A 25,339-nucleotide genomic window follows, 5' to 3' on the forward strand; every position below is an offset into this window, starting at 1 on the left:
AAGTGATACAAAATGCTCTTATAGTGCTTTTCATGATTTGCAGGTGATAGGTGTATAAGGAAGGCTAAGGAGCAGTTTTGGAGTCAAAATTGATGAGAAAGAGGCCAACTGTGAAATTCCCCAAGTAAACCACGCAAAACAGGCCGAAGATTCAGAGAACAGGATCCACCGCGGTTCCACCGCGACCGCGGTAGAACCGCGGTGGAAGACAGCTGCGGATGATTTCAGAATCAGAGAAGGCTTTTGGCTGCGGTTTGACCGCGACCGCGGCAGAACCGCGGCGAAAGCAGAAAACTTCAGGGACCAAAGTGTAAAACACGAGATTTTTAGACCTAAACCCTATTTAAAACATTAGACTTCGCCCAAGAGAGGCATGTATTGATTTTTAAGGTTTCTTAGCAAGGAAAACCATTGTGAGAGAATACTCCAAACATCTTTCTTCTTTACTTTTGATTTTTATGATGAATTCAACCTTAGTTTATTTTCCCATAGCCATGAGTAGCTAAATTCCTTGTCTAAGGTTTTGATGGAACCTATTGGGTGATGAACTTCTTGTTTATGTGAATACAAATTGCTAGTTTAATCTCTATTTGTTCAACTTCGTGTTTGTTGTAGTTAATTGACAGGATCCTCAATTAGTTGTGCCTATTTAGTGTGCATAACTTGGAAAAGAGTGCATATTTAGGGTATTGTTGAACAACACCACTCCTAGATTAGTAGAGGAATCTATAATTGCGGATTTAAAGGCGGGATTATGGATAACGAAGCCTTGGGTGTAATCTAAAGTGAATCGTGCTAAATAAAGTAAGCTAGTGTATCTCAGGAGAGTGCAATAGTAAAATTACTGTGATTACTCGGGAAAGATTTACGGTAAGATTAGCGTTCATGATTGATAGAGATGTGTTGGTAAATTTGTATGAGCATAAACAGAAGGGATTCCATCAATAGGGGAAATCATTTCCTTAGCATTTTTCTCATAATTGTTTACAACCTTATTAGTTTAGTTTACAGCTATTTAGTTACTTGCAAGCTAGTTGTTAAAGAACATTCAACTGAGATTTGAATATTTGGGAAGCTGGTTCTGAAGAATTAGTGGGTCTGAAGATAGTGGTTGATAGGTTAACTCTCTGTGGATTCGACCCTGGGCGTAATACTCGGGTTATACTTGCAACGTCCGCAGAGTCCTTTTTGTAAGGCATAGTTGGGCGTGATCACTTCGTAACCTGAATGTCATTCTCACAAAGATGATAATGAGAAAGTGTGCTCTGTATCAGCAAAATGTTAACAGCTCAGTGGTTCAAATCAGTAAGAGAATTAAAAGTGAAGCAACATGGGAAGAGAGAATTGGCACGTCCTAGAATGAGTTTGACAAAGAATATTTAGATATCAAGACGCACATTCCACCAACTAGTATTTAAGATTCCAGAATCCAATATAAGTTAGCTGAACCTCAGATGAAGAGAATGTTCTGTCAAAATTTGATAGCAAAGCCAACAGCATAATCATGATATAAAGTGGTGGCTGAGAAGGCAGAAGCTAATTAGTTCTAACAAATTTCTGGGACTAAAATGGTTTTTCATGTTTCAGTTTTTGTCAACCACTTACAAAGCCACAATTCAACTAAATATTAAGCACGTGGTATACTGGTTTATATGGTTTCAAGCCACCGATGTATTCAGCAGACAAGATTGGAAAAGGTCTACTCCCAGAAATAACAATAGAGCACAGCACAGAATATGTGCATATGCAGTTTCAAGAATCCCGGGTTGTCACTAGATTTTGGCATTTTTGGGAAGTACTCCTCCTAAATGCTTACAGTGGATACAATCTGCAGCTAGAAGACTTGTTGTGATGGGGTAGATAGTGGAGCTAAGAGAACTGGCAAGTAGCTGGTTTTTTTTTTTGGGGTGGGGTGGGGTGGGGGTGGGGGGTTTATACCCGCTGGTACCAGATTCAAGGAATTAGTGGTAGAGCACCTCATTCACAAGCGCACCTATTTTTCTCAAGGGAGTTTATCATACAATCAAAAGAATTGATCTTGTTGAGGAATCAATGTCTTACTCCATAACTTTGAGGGATAGTCAATCCCAAGCACGGATAAAGCATGAAGTTTGCTAAGTTGACAACAATCGTAAAAACAGCCTAGAGGCATGGAGGCCAGCTATTTTCTACTTTGTGGACAGCACTATACGAGATTTGCTTATGTACATGGATCATTCATTTTTCAAGATGTACACGCATAGAATGAGTATGGCATGGGTAGATGTACTTTGTGAAGATTCTTCCAAATAAAAAAGTAAATAGAATAACAAAACTATACGTGCTTACACACACCTGTATCGATACATAACCATAACAGAGTCCATGTACACAGCTTCAAACCCCGGGGGGGGGGGGGGGGGGGGGGAATAATTCATCCAACTTCGGATAAACTATTCATGACGAACAAACACTTGAAAGTGGACAGGTAAAATTATCAAAATATCGTGAAAAGAGTCAACTAAAGTATCTAACTTTTACCTTGGAAATACGCTCAGGATTGGGAAACCTCAAGTTCTGAGCATGAAGCATCTGGCGTTGAGTCATTAACATGTTCTTCTCCTTCAGAAGAACATACCATAACTTTTGAAGATCATCCCAAGACTTCAGACGCAGTTCAGAAGCCTTCCAACTTCGACCTGATTATGTTTTAAGTTTTAGCCTATCAGATATAGGACTCATGCAAAACCCTCTGCCTTCTAAAATAGATCTATAACTTGAGCACAAACTTATTCAAACAGTCTATCAGCAATAAGAACCTCATTATCATATCATGTGTTTACCTCTATGTTGCACGAACTCTCCTAAATGTTGCAATGCCCGTGTCGGAGCCTCCAAAAATACACTACTTTTGGAGGATCCAACACGCACTTGGAGACATTTTCGGAGAGTCTGAGCAACATAGGTTTACCTACAAGGCCCTACTCATGAGGCACTTACGTCCCCTAGACCATATACCCCAAGTATGAGATTCAACCCCTACTTCTAGTGAGAGGAAATTACTAGACTATGTTCTGATACGGAATGCAACAACATCATTCACAACATAATACTCCCTCCGGTACATAATAAGTGACTTTTTGGCCTTTTTATTTTGGTCCAGAATAAGTGTTCTTTTTACATAATCAAGAATGAATTAACTATAGTTTTTCAAATTTGCTCCTATTTACATATCCCAATGTGTCAAGCTAACAATATGCAAAATTTAATTAAGGGTAATTTAGTCAAAATACTAATTTGTTTTCTAGGAGTTTGTATTTATTAAGGGGTGTGCCAAAGACAAAAAAGTCACTTACTGCGGACCGGAGGGAGTATCATTTATAACCGATTACTCCAATATTGAGACAACCTTCACCATTAAATTTCAACAATATAAGCAGTCAAAATGAAAATTAAGAAAAAGGTCCGGGGATACATGTGCAGAAAATGCAGAGAAGGATTCATCAAAATGAACATTTATACACTATTTTCTTCATGCATTTTATCACCAATTTACACTTTTAGTCACCTCTAATCCTAAGCTGGAGAAAATATATCATTGACAGCATTGTGCACACTCCCCTTCAGTTGAAACAGTTGTCATTTCTCCATCAACACACGAATATACTGATCCTACAAGACTTATGCCAGGAAGCACATCAAAACATTCCAGTTAGAGTTGAAACCAAAGCCTATTTTCACAGCTGCAATGCTATGATCTTAAATTTAGCAATCAAATTATATTGGCGAAATACATAAACGCCCCCTTCAAGTTGTCCACAACGGTCAGTTGAACACCTCAATTGAGACCATTTCCAGTTAAACACCCTAAGTGGCTATTAAGTAGGTCAAGTAAACACCTGAGTACATCATGCCATATGTGTGAGTTGCACTTGCCGATGACATGGCAAATGAACCAATCAAAAAATGACACGTGTAATTTTGTCATAAGAATTTGACACATGTAATTAACAAAAAAAAATATTTAAAAAAGAAAAAAATTCTTCTCCTAAACCACGTAACTCCTTCCCCTAAGAACACTGGATTTCATCTCCAACTCAAACCACCATTATTACACACCAACGAAAATACACAGAAACCTCACCTTAAATTGCCAATTCTTATACTACCACTCAATAAAATTACAAATCAAGTAGGACCTTCGACTCCACCATTAGATCTCGACTGGGAAAAAATTTCCAATCTGTTTCACCCACTTCCTTTCTCCCTTTAATCGAAGCAAAAGTGGAAGGGAAACATTGAAGATGGAGGAAACATTCATTTCCGCACTCGCACATGGATGGCTCTTTCTTCCGCCATAGTTGCACTTCAAAGCACAACAAAAGAATTTGAGACGATAAAAGGAGATGTTGGTCGGTGATTAGGGAGGAGATACGGTGGAGCTTGTGCGGCGCTTAAGGTTCTTGGCTAAAATGAAGGAATTTTATTAGTGTTTGGATTCGAGTATTTGGTGGAGAAATGTTGATATAGAGGCGTAGATTACAGTGGCCGGAAGGATTAACCCAAGGTGGTTTTATGGTGGTTTTGGGATAGCTTCGTTGCCGGAGATCNAGCCGGCTTCTGTTGGAAAGAAGAAGGTTTAATTTCTGTTTTTATAATAAGAGTATTTGTTTCTAAAAACCTACATGTCATTTAAAGAATTGGTTTGCTTTTGGGTTTTCTTGTTTTTCATTTATGGTGAAATTTTTTTTTTTTTTTTGAAGAAGGGGAAGTAAAGATGAAGGTATGTGGGTCCACAAAAATAAAGGTTATTTTTTAAACTGAAAAGAAAAAGAAAAGAACAGAATTTATGTCCTCACGCGCTCAATTTGTAGTGAGACACAATTGATTTGCCATGTCAGCGCAAAGTGTTTACTTGATATACTTTGTAAGTACTTGAAGTGTTTAACTGGAAATAGTCTCAGTTGAGGTGTTCAACTGATCGTTGTGGACAACTTGAAGGGGCTGTTTATGTATTTACAAAGTATGAGTATGGAAATAGCATATTAATACTTCCAGCATCATAAATAATCGTTTTTATCAAGGAATTCAAGGTACTTTAACCTTACACAGTCTCAGAAATTCAAGCAATAGAAATGGTAAACAAAAAAGATAAAGCATATCCAATCAGGCTAACAAGGAAGCAGTTCCACAGTGAAAGGTAAAGGATTTTATCATAAATAACAGGTTTATCGTCATCAGGGGTTCTATCAACTTCAAAGAACTGCTCAAGTGGATTAGTAACCTTAGTTGTAGCAGCAGAAGAAGCAGCATCAGCTGAACTCTCTGATTTGGCCGCAGCCAACAATGCTCTCCCAAAAAGTCTAGCAGCGAGCATGACTGAGACTATATTGCTTAAAGATATATAGTGTAAATAATCGATGATTAGACCCCAAAAATAGAAACACAAGAATAAAGAAAAGAAAAAGGAGAAACTCCAATAACTCGGCGGAAATAATTTCCTAAGAGGAATTTTGTCGAACACAATATGCCACAATTCAGTTTTTAAGGAAACTAGAATCGATCCATGTGTAATTGCAAAGCATGTTAGGAATTTAAGAAATGTAGGGACTTACATACATGGAGTAGTGAGAGGGAGAGTGCAAGGTACCTGTTGAAATGTAGGCGATTCGAATTCACTGATAAAGGGGCTTTTTATTGAGAAGTAATGGAGGGAGTTCTAAATTCTAATGTATAACAGTTGAAAGTTTGAGCCCATCGTCTTATATTTTCTTCTTTAACTTGAAAATACAAAATTAGAAAGCTTATTGCACCAAAAGTCAAATAATAGGTTTGTTTTTTGGGGAAACTTAGAGGGTGTTTGGCTAAGCTTATAAGCTGGTCAAACTGGCTTATAAGCACTTTTTGGTTTATCTACGCGTTTGCTAAAATTAAAAGTGCTTATAAGTTAAGTGCTTATAAGCCAAAAATAAGCCAAAAGTCATAAGTTGGTCTCCCCCAACTTATCAAATTTCAGCTTATAAGCACTTTAAGTTTGACCAAAATATTTACTATTCTATCCCTAGAATACTTCTTTTTAAAACAAAACTCTTCGTATACCCCGTTCTTTAGCTGCATATTATTAATTTCAGCACTTTTATCCAAACACGTAACTGCTTATTTTTTAAATCAGCTTCAGCACTTAAAAGTGCTTTTCAGCACCTAATGCTTATCAGCTACTCTAAATCAGCTAAGCCAAACAGGCTCTTACACAAATGTCCCAAATAAGTCTCAACTTACCAACCTTTAGCCATTAGTCATAGACTTACCAAAACTAGTCAAGTACATATAAAAATTGAAAAAACCAAATAAATAAGGTTCTTTCTCTCAAAGAATTACATGCAAAATTCACCTTCCATATATTTTAAGTGTGATTAGCAACATTAGATGCAAGATGAAAAGAAAATTTCATTGATGAGGTAGCAAATAAGGTGATGAAATAAAAAAATATATATATTTATATATATATACAATATTCCAAAAAATCTAAGCAAAAAAGGAACGTTTTCAATGGTTATAGTTGAGGAAGATTGGAGGTGATTTGGACTGGCTTTGTATTAAAATTCGTAATTAAATCGAGTTCAAAAAATTCTTCTGCGACACATGTATCAAACATGTATCACGCATGTATTTCATACACAGGTTTACATGGATATACATGTGCTATACAATTGATACAAATATGATACATATGTCATACAAATGATACACAGTGTGATACACATATCATTTTTTTCATGTTCAGCTTTTACTTCGAATTTTCAATTCAAACCACCTCAAAACTTTACCGAATCATTCCAAAATTGAGATTCAAGCTCCTTAAGATATACCCAATCTATTCTAATAACACCCACTCAAAAGAAAGTAAAAATTTGATATTTTTTTGCTACAAATAGTTAATTGGCTAATATTAATAACATTTGGCTAATATTAGTAATATTTTATTAATTGACCAATTTTTATAATGAGCTACTTATAAATGGACATAGCTGGTAGTTTCACTTATTTTTTCTACCAATAAATAGTAGTTTGTTTATTAATGAAATTTGTTACTCCTCCGGTCCGCTTTAATTGATCTTTTTATCCGCTCCATAATATTTAATTTTTTCAGATATCAAGAAGAAATTAAATTCTTCTTTTTATCCAAAGCTGCCATTAGAGTAAAAAAACCTAGGAGTATTTGTTATATTTTCAATGGACAAATTAAGGTTAATATGGTCAATTTTATTGTTAATAACGCTAAAATATAGATTTCTTAACATGAGTGTAAACAACTAAAAAATCAATCAAAATGGATCGGATAGAGTATAATACTTTTGTTGTCGAGCCGTTCTACAATTATTTTCATGCAGTTGAGCATGTGAAACGTGAGCTGTAATTTTAGAAGAGAGTTCTAATTAAGCATTAAGAAGTAAGGTTCTAAAGTAGCAGATCTAACCCGATAAATTTTAAAACAATAAGTTTGAGCTCGTTGTCTTATGCCCTATTTTCTTTTTCTAACATGAAAAGATAAAATGACTAATAAATTTATTAGTTTTGCTTATTTGCTAATTATTTGTCATAGTACTTTGCAGGAACATGAATATAATTTCGTTTATATTGCTTAATTGTTACGAGAAACAAGATTTTAACTATCCCCTAAATGTAATAAAATACAGTAGTGCAATTAAGCTTTGCTAATGACCTAATTATGTTTTGCGGGGGTGATATGATATCAGCCAAACAGATGTATGATTGTTTCCAACAACTTTCATTGGCTTCGTGATTGATAGTTAACAAAGCCAAAAGCTTAATTTTTTTTTTAGAGGGGATGCCGGATATTCAAACAGAGATTCTTAGCTTGCTAGGCTTTCCTAAAGGAGCACTTCCGGGAGATACTTAGGGGTGCCATTAAGTTCCAAAAGATTGACACTAATGCATTGTCAATCTTTGCTTGACAAGATGGTTGGAAGGTTACCTCATGGACTGAAAAGTATTTGTCTTATGGAGGGAGAAGTCAGGTCATTAAAAGTATTTTGTTCTCTATACATGCTTTCTGGTCACGAATTTTTGTATTGCCTAAAATCATTATTATATTGGTTGAGATTGTATGCATGAATTTTTTATGGACATGCGGAAATGACTTAAGCAAGAAAGCTTTATTGTCTTGGACAAAGTGTGTTACCTAAGTCTGCTGGTGGACTAATAGTCTGTTTGGCCAAGCTGGAAATATCAGCTTATTTTGAAAAGTGTTATTTTTTCAAAAGTACTTTTGGTGAAAAACAGTTTGTGTTTGACTAATTAATTTAAAAAACACTTCTAAGTTCTAAGTAGCAATTAATATTTGGTCAAGCTCTTAAAAAGTGTCTCTAAGTGTATTTTTCTCAAAAGTGCTTCTCAAAAAAGTGATTCTCGGAATAAACTACTTTTTTCTGCTTCTCCAAAACTGCTTCTGCTTCTCCTCAAAAACACTTTTTTTTCTTCTAAAAGCTTGGCCAAACACTTCAACTTTGAAAGAAAAGAAAAAAAATGCTTTTCAACTTGGAGAAACTTGGCCAAATATACTATAAATATGACAAATATATCATTGTGGAATAAATCAGTAATTTGTAAGCATTACTAGAATCTTTGTAAGAACAAAGATATAGATTCAATGGGTTCACACTTACTATATAAAATGAAGGTATATTTGGGGAATATGTGATAAACAAGAATCGTAGATGGTAAACAAAATCCTTAAAGCCAAAGAAATATTGGAGCAAACGGGCATTTCTTTTGATGAACTAATGGAGATACAATAGTTCTCTATCAGGAAGTTGTATATAAAGCTAAGAGGGGAGTTTCAAAAGGTACCATGGAAGATACTAGTTTATAATAACATGGGATGCCCAAAATGAATCTTGTTGCTGAGAATGGCCGTCCTCAAACGGTTGTATACCAAAGATAGACTGGTAAAATGGGGAGTGAAGGGTAATATTATATGTCCTTTATGTGATATAGAAGCCAAACTTGTTCTTCAAGTGCTTTGATAAAAGGCTATAATTACGTATTTTAGTCGCTTATTACACTCTAATTTACTGCACTTTAATTGAGTTTGAGCTTTAATCGCTAGTGTTTTGCACCAATTGTGTGTTTTATGCCTTGTAGGAGTGATTCCAATCTATGTAGATGTTATGAAATGAATTCAAGTTATTCTGGAGATTTGAAGTCTGAGTAAAAGCCCAAGGATTAAGTTGGGATCGTGTTCGGGGATCAACTGATGATAGGGCAACGAAACAAAGAATCGAGCAGGCATATTGCGCATTGTCTAGTAAAATACATATAACTTTTTGCTCAGAATTTCGTTTAGGATCCACAATATATTTTTGGAAAGCTAATTCAAAGGGATACGACTTTCATGTTTTAAGTTTTTTCAATTTCCCAACAAAACCAGGTGAAAAGTGCGCGGCAAGTGCGCGGCCGCGCATTGACCGCGCATATGGGGCAGAAAGTGTGAAAAGTGCGCGGGTACACTTCCAGGTGCGCGGCCGCGCACGTCCTGTCCAGAAAAAGTGTCTTTTTTCGCATAGGAGAAGGTATAATTGTTTGGGTCCGACCCTACTTGGTATATATACATGGAAAAACGGTATTTTGAGGACTTTTGACACACTTTAGACCAAGGGAGAGCACGGAGCTGCCGGGGAGACCTGAGATTCGACCTAAGGAGGGAAGAACACACTAGGAGCAAGGCGGAGAATTCTTATATGAGTTTTTCACTTCCTTCTTCCTATTTCCATTATTGGATTTCTAGTATTGCAGTTATGCATACTATTATGAATAGCTAATTTGTTATCTAGAGTTTTGATAGAACCTTTTGTAGGATAAATTATTGTTATGTTTTTATATAATTGAGCCGTAGCTTTTCTCTATTTGTTCAACTACGTTATTATTATGGTTGGTTGAAGAGAACTCAATCGACTATGCATATTTAGTGTGTATTACTCGGGAGAGAGTGCATATTTAGGTAGTTGTTGAACAACATCACTCCTAACGTATATGAGGGATCAATACAGAGGATTTAAAGGTGGGATTAGGGATAACGAAATCTTGGTACGATCCGAGTGAGCTGTAGTTAACGCCAGCTAGCGTAATTCGGGAGAATATATCTAGTAAATTGTGGTAGTTTCTCGGGAGAGAATTACAACACTCAGAGCGCTCATGATCGGTAGAGAATACTTAGGCAAAATCGTAGAAGACGTAGCGGGAAGGATTCCGACAATTTGGGAAATCATAACTCTAGACCTCCTTAATCTTTTCTCCAATCCGTAGTATCTTTAGTTGTTAATCTACTACTTTAATTATTTAGTTAATTAGATATAAGAATCTTAATATTTATAACTTAAAAATTGTTCGAGCTTATCTTCTTAGTGATAGTCAACAACTGTAGCTAATCCTTAGTTCTCTGTGAGATGCGACTTCGAACTTGTAAACCAGAGTATATTTGCGGCGACCACTTAATTCTTTTTATAAGGCATAGTTGGGCATGATAATGCTCCTTTGCTACTTTAATATGGAATCAATTGCTTAGATGGCAGGGTGTGGATAGACTGGCAATGGGGTGGCTGGATGAGCAAGCATGGGTAGTCCAGTTCATGAATGGTAAAATGCCAAGGTGGAGATCTATAAAATGAGTTTGGCTGGATGTACATACTATGACTGACAAGAAAGGAACCAACGAATATTATAGGATAGAAGGAGAGAAGATGTTACTCTTGTGAGACATGTGTTCAAGATGTACATGTTCGAGGTGCAGGCAATAGAAGAATAGCAGGTCAATTGAGAAGAATGAATTACTATCCTTAGTTTCTGCTAGTTATGAATATAATAGTTGCGATTGTTATTGATTTTGAAGTTCTGTACTAGGGTAGATTATAGAGTGGGGCATTTCTGCCTACCTTGAGGGGTTTTAGAATTGCTTATAAATACTTCTTTTTCCCTAGTATACAAAATCTCTAATTTCCAACATAAAAATATTACAAGAAACAAGGTAAGTATATGTTGGGTTTTGGATGTGTTTAATTAATATATTAAATACTTAAAAGAGGGTGAATGGGAAATGGAGGGAAATAAAATTTTTTAGTGAAATTTTAAGTTCCCCCCTTGGCAAATGGGCATTGTCCCATATTGGAAGAGGAAGAGGTTTTTTATGGGTATATAAGCAATTGCTCTTCTTCTAGCTCTTAAAGAGTTGAGAAGAAGGCAAGCCTCGCGCCGTCGTCGTCGTCGCTCGCTCGGCTCGGCTTCGGCTTCGGCTACGGCTTCGGCTTCGGCTTCGGCTTCGGCTTCGGCTTCGGCTTCGGATTCGGATTCGGATTCGGATTCGGTCAAATGATCGATTGATTGATTAACTTTTTGGACCAAATTTATTTGTTAATAGTAAAATATTAACAGAAATATTATTAAATATTTGTTTTAATAACAAAATATTAATATTAAATATTAATATTAAATCCAATCCGTTTTTCTGTTTTGGTAACAGAAAAGTAACTACCCTCTTCAATTTTCCCTCTTTATTTTTCCTCTTTATTATTGAGTAAATGGCCATTTATGTAATAGCATTTATGCTGTGGGCGTTTTACATAAGCAGCCATTCTGAAGAGTTGCACCTCTTCAGATTTCAGCCTAACTTTGGCTATAAATACAACACTATTCTGCTCAGAATTTCACTACGATTTTCTGAGTTTCTTCTCCTTCTTCTGCATACTTTTAGCATCAAACAAAGCAAAAAGTAAGTGTGATTTGCTACCGAACTTTGTGTTCGCTAAAACACTGGGGTTTGAAGTACCACTACACCATTGTGTAATTCGTTCTATCCTGGGAAGAAATAATCCATAACCTTGGATACTAGGAGGGGATTAAATTCCTTAAGGAAACACTGTAAATTCAGTGGGCTCAGATTAATTTGTGTTTCGTTTATATTTCTGTTTATGTTATTTTATTTTCTCCAGAATTATTTTACAAATACAGTTTACTAACAAGCATAAGGAATTTAATTTTGTATTTTGTATTTGTGTTATATTCATTGTTTTGGAATTCAAAACCTTTGTGGTCTTTTACTCTGTTGGAGATTAAAATCTATGTGATTTTAACGTTTGTTTGTGTCATTCTTTTACAAAATGACTAATGATAACGGGAACCAGGCTGTTCCAATGGTGACTGCCAATGCGTCAACAAGCCGAACACCTACATTAGCACCGGCGGAGAAACCCAAAAAAAAATTCGGGTTAGATTTCGAGCGGTGGAAGCAGAAGATGTTCTTCTACTTGACTACTTTAGGCCTGCAAAAGTTCATCAAGGAAGACGTTCCTGTTCTGCCCGATGAAACTCCAGAGAATGAATGCTTTCTCGTGATTGAGGCGTGGAAGCATTCTGATTTTCTGTGCAAGAATTATGTTCTTAGCAGACTGGAGGACGATTTTTATAATGTCTATAGTGGCGTGGAGACGTCAAAAGAATTGTGGACTACGCTTGAAAAGAAATACAAAACTGAAGATGTTGGGTTGAAGAAATTCGTTGCTGCTAAATTTTTGGACTACAAAATGGTAGATAGCAAGTCTGTTATTACCCAAGTCCAAGAATTGCAAGTGATTATTCACGATCTCCTTGCTGAAGGTATAAATTGAATTAATACTGATGTTGAAAGTAGTAATCTTAGTATTTTTACTAACAGAATTTTCATTGAAGGTCTTGTCATCAATGAAGCATTCCAAGTAGCAGCAATGATTGAGAAGTTGCCTCCTTTGTGGAAGGACTTCAAAAACTACTTGAAACACAAACGCAAGGAGATGTCCCTTGAAGATCTCATTGTTCGATTGAGAATCGAAGAGGATAACAAAGCTGCTAAAAAGAGAGACCGTGGAAACTCAACAATAATGAGAGCAAACATTATTGAGGATACTTCTCAAAATAAGAGAAAGAGGAAGCAGGTTCCTGGACCGAAAAGCAACCCAAGCAAGAAGCGGTTCAATGGAAATTGCTACAACTATGGGAAAGTTGGGCACAAATCTATGGAGTGCCGTGCTCCGAAGAAAGACAAGAAGAAGGGTCAAGAAAACATGGTTGAAAAGCATGAAGATGTTGATGACTTGTGTGCTATGCTTTCTGAATGCAACTTGGTGGGAAATCCTAAGGAGTGGTGGATTGATTCTGGAGCCACTCGCCATGTTTGTGGTGTTAGGGAAGCCTTTGCAACATATGCTCCTGTTGGACCCGAAGAGACTCTTTCTATGGGAAATACCGCAACCGCCAAGTTGAAGGATGTGGGAACATCTTTCTGAAGATGACTTCTGGCAAGGTGGTGACTTTGAACAACGTCCTTCATGTTCCCGAGATTAGGAAGAATTTAGTCTCTATTGGACTTCTTATTAAGAATGATTTTAAATGTATTTTTGTATCCAATAAGGTTGTAATAAGTAAGAACGAAATGTTTGTAGGAAAAGGTTACCTCACTGAGGGCCTTTTCAAGCTGAATGTAATGGTTGTTGAGAATAATAATAAAATTTCAGCTTCGTCTTACTTACTTGAGTCAAATGAATTATGGCATATACGTTTGGGTCATGTCAATTATAAAACCTTGGGGAAAATAATTAACTTGGAAGTATTACCTAAATTTGAATGCGACAAATCAAAATGTCAAATGTGTGTGGAATCTAAGTATGTTAAACATCCTTATAAGTCAGTTGAAAGGAATTCAAATCCTTTAGACTTAATTCACACAGATATTTGCGACATGAAGTCAATACCATCTCGCGGTGGAAAGAAGTATTTCATAACTTTTATTGACGATAGTTCTCGATATTGCTATGTTTACTTACTTAATAGTAAAAATGAAGCAATAGACGCATTCAAGCAATACAAAAATGAAGTTGAAATGCAACTTAACAAGAAAATCAAAATGATAAGAAGTGATAGGGGTGGTGAATATGAAGCTCCTTTTGAAAAAATATGTTTAGAATATGGAATTATTCATCAAACAACGGTCCCTTACACGCCCCAATCCAATGGGATTGCAGAAAGAATGAATCGTTCATTAAAGGAGATGATAAACGCATTATTGATAAGTTTTGGTTTGCCACAGAACTTGTGGGGGGAAGCCGTTCTTACGGCTAACCGGATACTAAATCGAGTACCCCATAGCAAAACACAATCCATTCCATATGTAAAATGGAAAGGAAGGAAGCCCAACTTGAATTATTTTAAAGTGTGGGGGTGTTTGGCAAAAGTGCAAGTTCCTAAACCCAAAAGGATAAAATAGGTCCGAAAACCATTAATTGTGTTTTCTTAGGATATGCGGCCAATAGTAAAGCATATCGATTTCTGGTTCATAAATTAGAAAATCCCGACATTCATAATAATACGATTATAGAATCAGATAATACTGAGCTCTTTGAAAATATATATCCATATAAAAAGGAATGTGAGTCGATTGGTGAAGGATCTAAACGACCTCGGGAAGAAACAAAATAAAGTACATTTAATCAGGAGGATCCAAGACGTAGTAAACGTCAAAGAACGTCCACTTCATTTGGACCAGATTTTGTGACTTTCTTATTGGAGAATGAGCCTCAAATATTTAAAGAAACTATGTCTTCTTCGGAATCATTATTTTGGAAAGAGGCAGTCAATAGTGAAATAGAATCCATATTGAACAACCATACATGAGAATTGGTTGATCTTCCTCCTGGAAATAAATCGTTGGGTTCTAAATGAATCTTTAAGAGGAAAATGAAATATGATGGCACTATTGATAAATTTAAGGCAAGACTTGTAGTCAAAGGGTAAAGACAACGAGAAGGTCTTGACTACTTTGATACATACTCTCCAGTTACAAGAATTACATCCATACGAACGTTAGTAGCGTTAGCTGCAGTTTATGGTCTTAAAATTCATCAAATGGATGTTAAGAGACCTTATTGAATGGAGATTTGGAAGAAGAAATCTACATGGAACAACTTGAAGGGTTTGTGGTTCCAGGTAAAGAAAAGAAGGTATGTAGACTTGTTAAGTCCCTTTACGGACTAAAACAAGCACCCAAACAATGGCATGCAAAATTTGACCAAACAATGTTGTCAAATGGTTTTAATATAAATGAATGTGATAAATGTGTGTACATTAAAAATATTCCAAATCACATAGTCATTGTTTGCTTATATGTGGACGATATGCTGATAATGAGTAATGACATTGCCAACATAAATGCTACTAAGTGTATGCTAACTAGCAAGTTTGATATGAAAGACTTGGGAGTTGCTGATTTAATTCTGGAAATTAAGATCCATAAGACTCCTCAAGGTCTGGCATTGTCACAATCTCATTATATTAAGACAATACTTGAAAAATTCAAGCACTTAGGGTTTAAAGTTGCAAAAACTCCAACGTGAATCTTGCATTATCAAAGAACAATGGCCAAAGCATTTCATAATTGGATTATGCTCGTGTGTTGGGATGCTTAATGTACATCATGAATTGTACACGACTAGATATAGCTTATGCTATAATTAAATTGAGTCGATACACGAGCAATCCAGGTCAATCTCATTGGATGGCAATGAAACGAGTTTTGGGATATTTAGAACATACCGAGGGCTTTGCTTTGCACTACAGTAAATATCCTGCGGTGATTGAGGGATACTGTGATGCAAATTGGATCACCGGTTCAACTGATTCTAAGTCCACAAGTGGATATGTATTCACTATTGGTGGAGGGGCGATATCTTGGAAGTCGTCCAAACAAACTTGTATCGCCTGCTCTATAATGGAGGTTGAGTTCATAGCCTTAGATAAAGCCGGTGAAGAAGCTGAATGGCTCTGGAATTTCTTGGAAGACATTCCGTTTTGGCCCAAACCGTTGGCACCAATATGCATACATTGTGATTGTCAATCGGCAATTCGAAGGGCTGGGAGCGTTATGTATAACGGTAAGTCTCGTCATATACGACGAAGACATAAAACCATTAGGCAATTACTCTCTAGAGGAATTATTACGATTGACTATGTAAAGTCAAGTGATAATGTGTCGGATCCACTTACAAAAGGCCTAACTAGAGAGGTAGTTGAGAAATCATCAAGAGGAATGGGGTTATGGCCGAGAACAAGTCACTGTGGCGGTAACTCTACCTAGAAGACTGGAGATCCCAAGATCTAGGTTCAAGGAGATCAAACAAAGTCATTAATGATGGTTCAACATTGTCAACTAAAATTTTGGTCCATTTTCATGATGAGGCAATGTTCATTACCAAGGATAAAGCATTAAGGTTTTTTAGTGATTTCTAAATTTGATACGGGGATTATCAAATAGTGTATCTATGGGATGACACGTTTAAGAATCACCTATATAAGTGTGAAGTGTTAGCTGCTTTAAGGAGAATTTGTAAGGCCAGCTCTATACGCACTTATGAAACCAGGCGGTGTTCATGGCTGAAACGAACACAACAATGAGAACCAAAGACGGTTAAGGGTTGGTTGTGTGACTTATGGTTGTCTAGGTATACATCAAAGTTCAACGGTTCAAAGATATCAAATCTACCGATTGACCGAGTATATCCGGCATAAGTTCACTACGGAAAGTTCAAAGGGAAACCTACTTATCTAGATGTAATTAATCCTTGCTTGCGAATCACACAGTTTTTCATGCATATTTCCGTGATATAGCCATTCCCCATTCATGTGGGGGATTGTTGGGGTTTTAAGTATATTAAAGGCTTTAAAGAGGTGAATGGGAAATGGAGGGAAATGAAAATTTTAAGTGAAATTTTAAGTTTCCCCCCTTGACAAAGGGACATTGTCCCATATTGGAAGAGGAAGAGGTTTTTGATGTGTATATAAGCAATTGCTCTTCTTCTAGCTCTTAAAGAGTTGAGAAGAAGGCAAGCCTCGCGTCGTCGTTGTCGTCGCTCGCTCGGCTCGGCTCGGCTTCGGCTTCGGCTTCGGTCAAATGATTGATTGATTAATTTTTTGGACCAAATTTATTTGTTAATAGTAAATATTAACAGAATTGTTATTAAATATTTGTTTTAATAACGGAATATTAATATTAAAATCCAACCGTTTTCAGTTTTCAGTTTTCAGTTTTCAGTTGTGTAACTGAAAATTAAACTTCCCTCTTCAATTTTCCCTATTTATTGTTGAGTAAATAGCCATTTATGTTGTGTTCATTTTGCATAAACAGCCATTCTGAAGAGTTGCACCTCTTCAGATTTCAGCCCAACATTGGCTATAAATACAAGTCCATTCTCTCAGAGTTTCCAGACGATTTTATGAGTTTCTCCTCCTCCTTCTGCATTGTTTTAACTTCAAAGAAAGCATCAGTAAGTGTGATTTGCTACCGAACTTTGTGTTCGCTGAAACACTGGGGTTTGAAGTACTACTACACTAGTGTGTAATTCGTTCTATCATGGGAGAAAATAATCCATAATCTTGGGTACTAGGAGGGAATTAAATTCCTTAAGAAAACACTGTGAATTCAGTGGGCTCGGATTAATTTGTGTTTCGTTTATATTTCTGTTTATGTTATTTTATTTTCTCCAAAATTATTTTACAAATACAATTTACTAACAGTTGCTACCCAATTATTGAGATCTCTATGAAAGCTTCTTTCCTCGGTAACAGAGTAGAAAGAGAAGAGATATGAGATGATTGAGAAATCTTTGTACCCTGTCAATGTAAAACAATGAAGTATCTTTTTGTATTCAATGAATAAGGCCTTTCTTGTATATTCTCTCAGTTGAATCTGTTACAAAGTGTTCTTTTGTCTCTCTTGCCCGGATCCCCTTTTTCTTTACTAACCCTTCCTATTTATAAGGGATAATCTCCCAAGAAACCCTAAAAAGTACAACATAAAGAATATTCGAAAAACATATTCTTACTGTCTCCTACTAAGTTTAAACTGCCGTTGACGTCTCGTCTCGACTGACCGCTCTTGGTCGTCGTCCTTCATCACAACGACCATCAGATATTGCGCGTCACGATAGCCTCGTTCCTCGTCCTACTCGGTAGCTGTCGTGGTTGCCAAATTTGGACCCATACAATGATGATTAAAGTTTTGTTAATACGATGTGTTCCCAAGATTCAGGAACTAGCAACTAGAAAGATGTGTTCCCAAGATTCTATGACTAGCAACTAGAAAGGTGTAGTATTGTCACCATCTGCTAGTGGGTGCTGGAGAAACGATGTCATTCATTACTATGATTCATGCCAACCTTAAAACTCGGAGGGAAACTTAATTGCAAGGTTAGACGCAACTGCATCGGTGATATGTAAATTCAATATATTCGGATTATTTCAGTTGCAGGTATCTTACTATTTCAGAAGTTTTGCTTTTTTAAAATATTATCTATTTTAAACCCGTCTCGCACCATCCCGCATAACAAAATCTTCTATTTCTACCTGCCCCACCTATACCCGCATAAACCCGCCCGCCCCACGATATTTTTCATTCTTAATTTTTTTTTTAACTGATGGTAAATCTTTTCTAACTTGAACGTCGTTCGGTCTACACTTTTTTTTATATTATTTTCATCTTTAGATATTATTTTAATTATCAGCTTTAGACAGTCTAATTTCTATAGTCACTTTTTTCCTTCTCTAATATTTATTTTTCTACTTTGACTCACCAACCGAAATCCATTACTCAAATGGTCACTCAACTATCTCAAATTATCTCCTAAAGTCACTTTATTCGTTTGTAACAACAAAGTCACTAAACTATGCCTATTGCACTCAGATGGTCACTCAACTAGATTTTCCAAATTTTGGATTGTCAAATACCTATTTTACCCTCTAAATTACAAACATTTATCTTTTTTTTTTAAAAAACTTTTTAATATTATGATTTTCCCTTTTTAATTTATGTTATGGACTTACCTATAGAATAAATAAATATTATTTATAAATTAAAAAAATAAAAAGTATTTAAACATATATAATGCCGGAATAACAAAATAATGAGCATAGTAAAAAAATTAATTAGAATAATTTGTTAGTAATAATAGTTTTAGTATTAACAACAAAACTTCAAAAATTTATTTACACAATTCAGAATAAAAGAAAATAAAGGTTGTAAAATATATATTCATGCACGTAATATAAAAATAATTATTTAAATAAATATATTTGTATAATATATATTATATATTCTTAAAAATTATGCTCAATGATATTATTATGTTTCTACCAACTTTCCAACAACACAAAGTTATGTCACCGGAAAGTAGGGGGACTATCTGTATAGGGTAAAATATGCTAAGTTAAGTCGTGCATGGAATATATATAACATAATTGAGCATAATTTTCAAGAATATATAATGTATATTATAAAAATACTTTTATTTAAATAACTATTTTATATTACATGCATGGAATATATATTTTACAAACTTTATTTTCTTTCATTCTGAATTGTGTAAATAATTTTTTGAATTTTTGCTGTTAATACTAAAATTATATTACGAACAAATTATTCTAATTAATTTTTTTACTATGCTCATTATTTTGTTATTCCAACATTATAGATGCTTAAGTACTTTTTATTTTTTTGAATTCATAAATAATATTTAGTTATTCTATTGGTAAGTTCATAATATAAATTAAAATGGGAAAATCATAATATTGAAAAGTTAAAAAAAAATATTTATAATTTAGAGGGTAAAATAGGTATTTGGCAATCCAAAATTTAGAAAATCTAGTTGAGTGACCTTATGAGTGCAATAGACATAGTTCAGTGACTTTGTTGTTACAAACGAAAGAAAAGTGACTTTAGGAGATAATTTAAGAAAGTTGAGTGACCATTTGAGTAATTGACTCCTCTTTGTATATAAAAAAACATATGCTTAGGAGAGACCTACGTATGTTGTTGCAACTTTTTTTAACTGGGATGATTTTAACTTTGGTGCTCCAAAATTTATGATCTTATTAATTTAATTAGGGGAAATTGCAGTTTTCAAACTCTGAAAAGTTTTCAAAATAGTAAGAACACTCCAAAAGAGAAGAAACTAAATATATTTGTTTAAAAAACATCCTCAGGTGCTAGTACCATAATTTTCTCTTTTTTTTCTCTGGGTCAAGAAACGTATAATTCTAAAGTAAAAGCTTTAACCTATTTTTCACTTAAAAAATAAAATGCAAGCATATAGTACCTGTTGAAGGTACATATATTTGAAGGATATTGGGGAAAAGAAATTAAGATAATAGATTGAAAACATTTTACATAAAAAGGTTTTAGGATCTTAGGATATATAATCATCCAAGAAGGGAATATAGCAGGCAACTGATTTTTGTCAATTTAAATCGCATAACATTTGGCTTAAACCCGCATTAACCCACAACCCGCGCCCCGCCCCGTATCAATTTTTAAAACAATTATTTTAACCCGCCCCGCCCCGCCCCGTCCCGCCTCGCATAGTCTTAAACCCGCACTCGCACCGCCCCATTGCCATTCCTATCTATTTCTTAACTGGTTTTCAGTTTCACCACAAAAATCAGAATGCAGCTCCCGACGGAAAGAAACAATAGCAAAAATATAAATGAGTTAATTGCTTGGATGGTCATTCAAGTTCTAAAAATATGTACAATTTATCAAATTGAAGCATGTTTTTCTTCCTCCTTCCTTCGACCTATGATTGAAAATCCTATTAAGCCCGCTCAAAATCTTCACCAAATTGCCTAAAAATTTAGATATAAGCTCCTCAAAGTATTTTCAATTGTTTGTCACAACACTCAATTAAAACCGAAGCCAATTTCGAAAATCCAATTATTGAACTCGAAATCTTGAAACTTTATGCCACGACCCTAAACCCGGACCTGGTCGTGATGGCGCCTCTCGTGAAGACAAGGCCAGCCGACACATTCCCATTCCAATCTTAAGCAATAAAATAATAAGTATTAATTCGTAAACATGATAAAATCTCAAAAATAAGCAGTTAAAAGTATAATTTCCGAAAAAACAAACCCAACACAGCCCGATACCGGGGTGTCACTAGTCATGAGCATCTACTAAGGTCCGAATACAACTAGAGTCAAAAATGTATTAAATACAGTCTAATGAAATCGAGAGGGAGAAAAGCAGTGCTGCGAACGTCGGACAGCTACCTTGCTAAACTCCGATGACTCTGCCTCTGAGCAACCAATACCCGCTATCGGGTTCAGAAATACCTGAATCTGCACACAAGGTTCAAGGAGTAAAGTGAGTACTTCCAACTCAGTGAGTAATAAAAATAAATGAAGACTGAGTAATAGGAAATCAGGAAGAGTACATCAACATGCTGTATAGAAGCAGTACAAAACCAGTAAGAAAGCAATGAAGCTGCAAAATCTCCTAAGCACCTTAGCTCAGTTTAAACTTCTTCAAAAATGGCATTTCAACAGTTAAGCAATTGAATGCAAGCAATTAGAACAGATCAACATAGAAGATCTGCCCCTCGGGCACAATTACACAATTAAACAGGTACATAACAGGTAAATAAGAAAGATAAGCACATAAAGGTTCGCCCCTCGGGCACAATGTCAACAAATCTGCCTCTCGCGCAATATCTCAGAACAACACCAGCCCCTCGGGCTATATCTCAGAACAACACCAGCTCCTCAGGATATATCTCAGAACCATACCAGCCCCTCGGACTATATCTCACATCACAATGGGTACCCGCGCTCACTGGGGTGTGCAGACTCCTGGAGGGGCCCCTTACGGCCCAAGCACAATATCAAGCCATCTCGTGGCATCATAAACAGGCTCTCGGCTTCATATCAATATCAAGCCACCTCGTGGCGCATAATCTCAGGCCCTCGGCCTCATTATCATAATCAGTATATCACTGCTGCGGCGTGCAGCCCGACACAAAAGTATCCTCACAATACAGGCCCTCGGCCTTACTCAGTCAGAATCTCATAAGCCCTCGGGCATTAGTAAAATATAAAGCTCAGCTAAAATGTCTTTGAAAATATCAATTAATGTGTTTAAAACAGAATAACATAGCTGAGTTTTTTTAAAATAGTGGAAATATAGCATGACTGAGCACAAGTATGAAATCAAACAGTGAGAAAAATATCATTAACAATCCCCTAAGGGTTCAAACAGTTGGCACGAAGCCCAAATATGGCATTTAGCCCAAAGTATAATAATATCAAATAATTAGCTGCCAATTATACAGAAAAATAGTCATTTAGGATGGACTAAGTCACAATCCCCAACGGTGCACGACCCCACGCTCGTCATCTAGCGTGTGTTTCACCTCAATATAGCACGGCGCTGTGCAACCCGGGGTTGCATACCCTCAGAACAACATTTAAAATTATTACTCACCTCAATCCGGCCCGAAATCTAGCTTGCAATGCCTTTGCCCCTCGAATCGGCCTCCAAATGCTCCAAATCTAACCAAAATCAGTATATTATCATCAACATACGCTAAAGGAACAAAGCCCAAGTGAAAATTATCAAATTACATCAAAAATTCCGAAATTGGTCAAACTCGACCCTCGGGCCCACATCTCGGAATCCGACGAAACTCACAAAATCCGACAACCCATTCAACCACGAGTCCAACCATACCAAAATCACTAAATTCCGATAACAATTCGGCCTCCAAATCTTCAAATCTTATTTTCAAATCCCTAGGTCCAAATCCCCAATTTACACCTCAAAAACATGTAATCTAGTCGGATTATTCGATGATAATTCAATATTATGGAGTAGAAATGATCACAAGTGACTTACCTCAAGATTTCCCATGATTTCTTGCTCAAAAATCGCCCCAAGCCGTGTTCTTTCACCAAAAAAACGTGAAAATGAGCAAAAAAACAAGAACATCATTAATAAACCCGATTCTGGTCGCTAAAAGCCATTTCTGGTCGCTAAAAGTGGTTCAATCTGGTCGCTAAAGGTGCACACCAGATCTGATGCACCAGCAGTCTTTAATTTCACTAAAAAGGCTCTAACTCCATCATACAAACTCGGAATTTGATGATTCTTGTTCCTATGAGTCACCAATAATAATACGAACATAGTCCTTCAATCGAAACTCAATTCGGAGCTCATTTGCTCAGTGCGATACCCATTTCGCTCGTTAAACAATTAACTCATGATTCGCGTCAAAAACCTAATCGCGACTTGACGAAATTAGACCAAACTTTCTAGATCACTCCTTTAATTCATTATCAAAATTCCGGAAGTCTCGAAATCAAATCTCAATCTCTAGAATTAAAAATGGACCTTGGGACCATTACATGTTTATGCTCAAAACGGCAAAATCTTCCAAAAACTCTTCCAAAACTTATCCGAGCCCGACAAACATGCCAACACACCCCATAACATCATTCGAACTTGTTCCAACCTTCGAAACTCTCAAAACTATATCAAAATATCGAATCACCCTCGGATTCAAGCCTAAGAATTCCAAAACTTCCGAATTTCGAATTAGATCAAAAAGTCTATCAAACCACGTCCGAATGACCTGAAATTTTGCACACACGTCACAAATGACACAACGGACCTACTCCAATTTCCGGAATTCCATTCCGACCCCTATATCAAAATCTCACCTATCAACCGGAAAACGCCAAAATTCGAATTTTGCCAATTCTAGCCTAAATCTACTCCGGACCTCCAAAATACATTCCGATCACGCTCCTAAGTCCCAAATCACCTAACGGAGCTAACCAAATCATAAAAATCAGAGATCGAATACTAAAAAGTCAAAACTTGGTCAAACCTTTCAAACTTAAAGCTTCAAATTGAGAATTTTTCTTCCAAATCTATTCCGATTATCCTGAAAACTAAAACCGATGATTTACATAGTCACAATACATCACACGAGGCTTGTCATGCCCGAGAATTGGCGAGCGAAGTGCAAAAGCTCAAAACGACCAGTCGGGTCGTTACATCCTCCCCCACTTAAACATACGTTCGTCCTCGAATGTGCCCAGAGTTGTTCCGAAGACCATCAAATCGCTATGTAACCTTACCATGCACATACCCGGGGTGATCTCACGTCACCCTATCTCATATAGGTCTGATAACACAATGTAACTGAAATTTCGCAATCCAACCTAGCCCATAAACCTTAGAACCACATTTTCACTTCTGAAATCATCTACAAGATTAAAATCTCACATTTATACTCTGAATGAGCCCGAACAAGCTGTAATAACCCATACTTGCAACCTCAGGTGCAATTACATGACATACCATATAACTCAAACACTCGAAGCGATAACTTCTAATCATAGCAGTTGCTCAAAACATACGAATTTCGATAATAAGCCTTTTATCAAATAAAACCTCATTACAACACTTCTGTATACTGCCAATGATAAATGAAACACATAGGAAGTCATAACCACTCCTCATATCAACCATTCTTCTCCTTTAGCAAGGACTATAGCAAATTTCTGAGTCGAACATCAATATTATCCCTCCAACACGCTGAAACCGAATCCGTTTGTATTCATTCTAGATCCCAACAATCTCATCTAATTCCAACACAACTACTCTGGTGACATGACACACCAATACAATCTAAAGCCACAACTCGTGCAATCCGCGCACTAATAAGCAACAATCTGAACGTACTCAAATCATGAAAATGACTCAAATGAGAGAGTTGTACCACAAGCTCACCAGTACCACCACACCAAATGTTGCGAGCCCATCGCACCTCGTAGAAACACAACACACGAATCTAGCCTGAAGGATCATACCTCCACATAACTTCGTTGAAATGCGTGACCCTATCCAAACACTGGTCCGCATGAAACACCTCAAGTCACCATGCCCAAAATCATCAACCAAGCCAATTTGATGCCTAGCACCCAAAAGTGAATCACCATAACCATGGAGAAGCAAATGACGCAATGCTACACCAGTCCGAAGGAACATATCCAATGTGCAACAAATCATGCAACACCCAAATACCCGTCTCATTCAAATCACGCTATAAAGCCCAACTGAAACCGCACCATTTGTGCATATAACCACCAAATCTCAACTCCTCGTAACACAGGAGAGTAACTCATAGATCACGAATAAACTCAACAACAATCGAAGGGCACATCTCTCAACAATAGCAGTTCAGATTAAATAAATCTGACCAGGTGCAGAACACACATCCATGTTGGACCTACCAATGAACCCCAAATCAACTCTGGTCACCCACAATAGATAATTAACTCTTTGAAGGTTCACAATGACTGAATCATAGCACATACTACCCTCTGACCAACCTTAGCTATTTTCTCACGGTCTACAACCACAAAGCCATCTAATCACGGAAACTCTCAGTCTCCCAATCCATAAAGCACACGAATCACCATATCT

General features: G+C 36.3%; 1 protein-coding gene and 1 pseudogene across 6 annotated transcripts in view; one reads left to right on the plus strand and one right to left on the minus strand.

The window, feature by feature from the left end:
- Positions 1-5,738, minus strand: part of LOC109212110 (39S ribosomal protein L47, mitochondrial-like) — a 25,387-nt gene extending 19,649 nt beyond the window's left edge. The window contains exons 1-4 of one of the 6 annotated variants that reach the window (XR_002065812.1): positions 5,630-5,738; positions 5,264-5,372; positions 3,548-3,659; positions 2,521-2,678 (exon numbers count right to left, since the gene is read on the minus strand). Coding sequence is in view for 3 of the 6 variants with exons in the window: in XM_019375723.1 (XP_019231268.1) it covers positions 2,521-2,678; positions 3,548-3,587 (198 nt within the window). In the remaining 3 variants the exon portion in view is untranslated. Of the gene's footprint in view, positions 1-2,405; positions 2,679-3,547; positions 3,660-5,263; positions 5,373-5,594 lie in introns of those variants that run through there. The other 5 variants (XR_002065811.1, XR_002065810.1, XM_019375723.1 and 2 more) reach the window with 5 other exon arrangements.
- Positions 5,739-12,152: 6,414 nt separating this feature from the next.
- Positions 12,153-25,339, plus strand: part of LOC109212102 — a 54,100-nt pseudogene continuing 40,913 nt past the window's right edge.

Source organism: Nicotiana attenuata, unplaced genomic scaffold (genome assembly GCF_001879085.1).
Source record: "Nicotiana attenuata strain UT unplaced genomic scaffold, NIATTr2, whole genome shotgun sequence".
NCBI lineage: Eukaryota > Viridiplantae > Streptophyta > Magnoliopsida > Solanales > Solanaceae > Nicotiana > Nicotiana attenuata.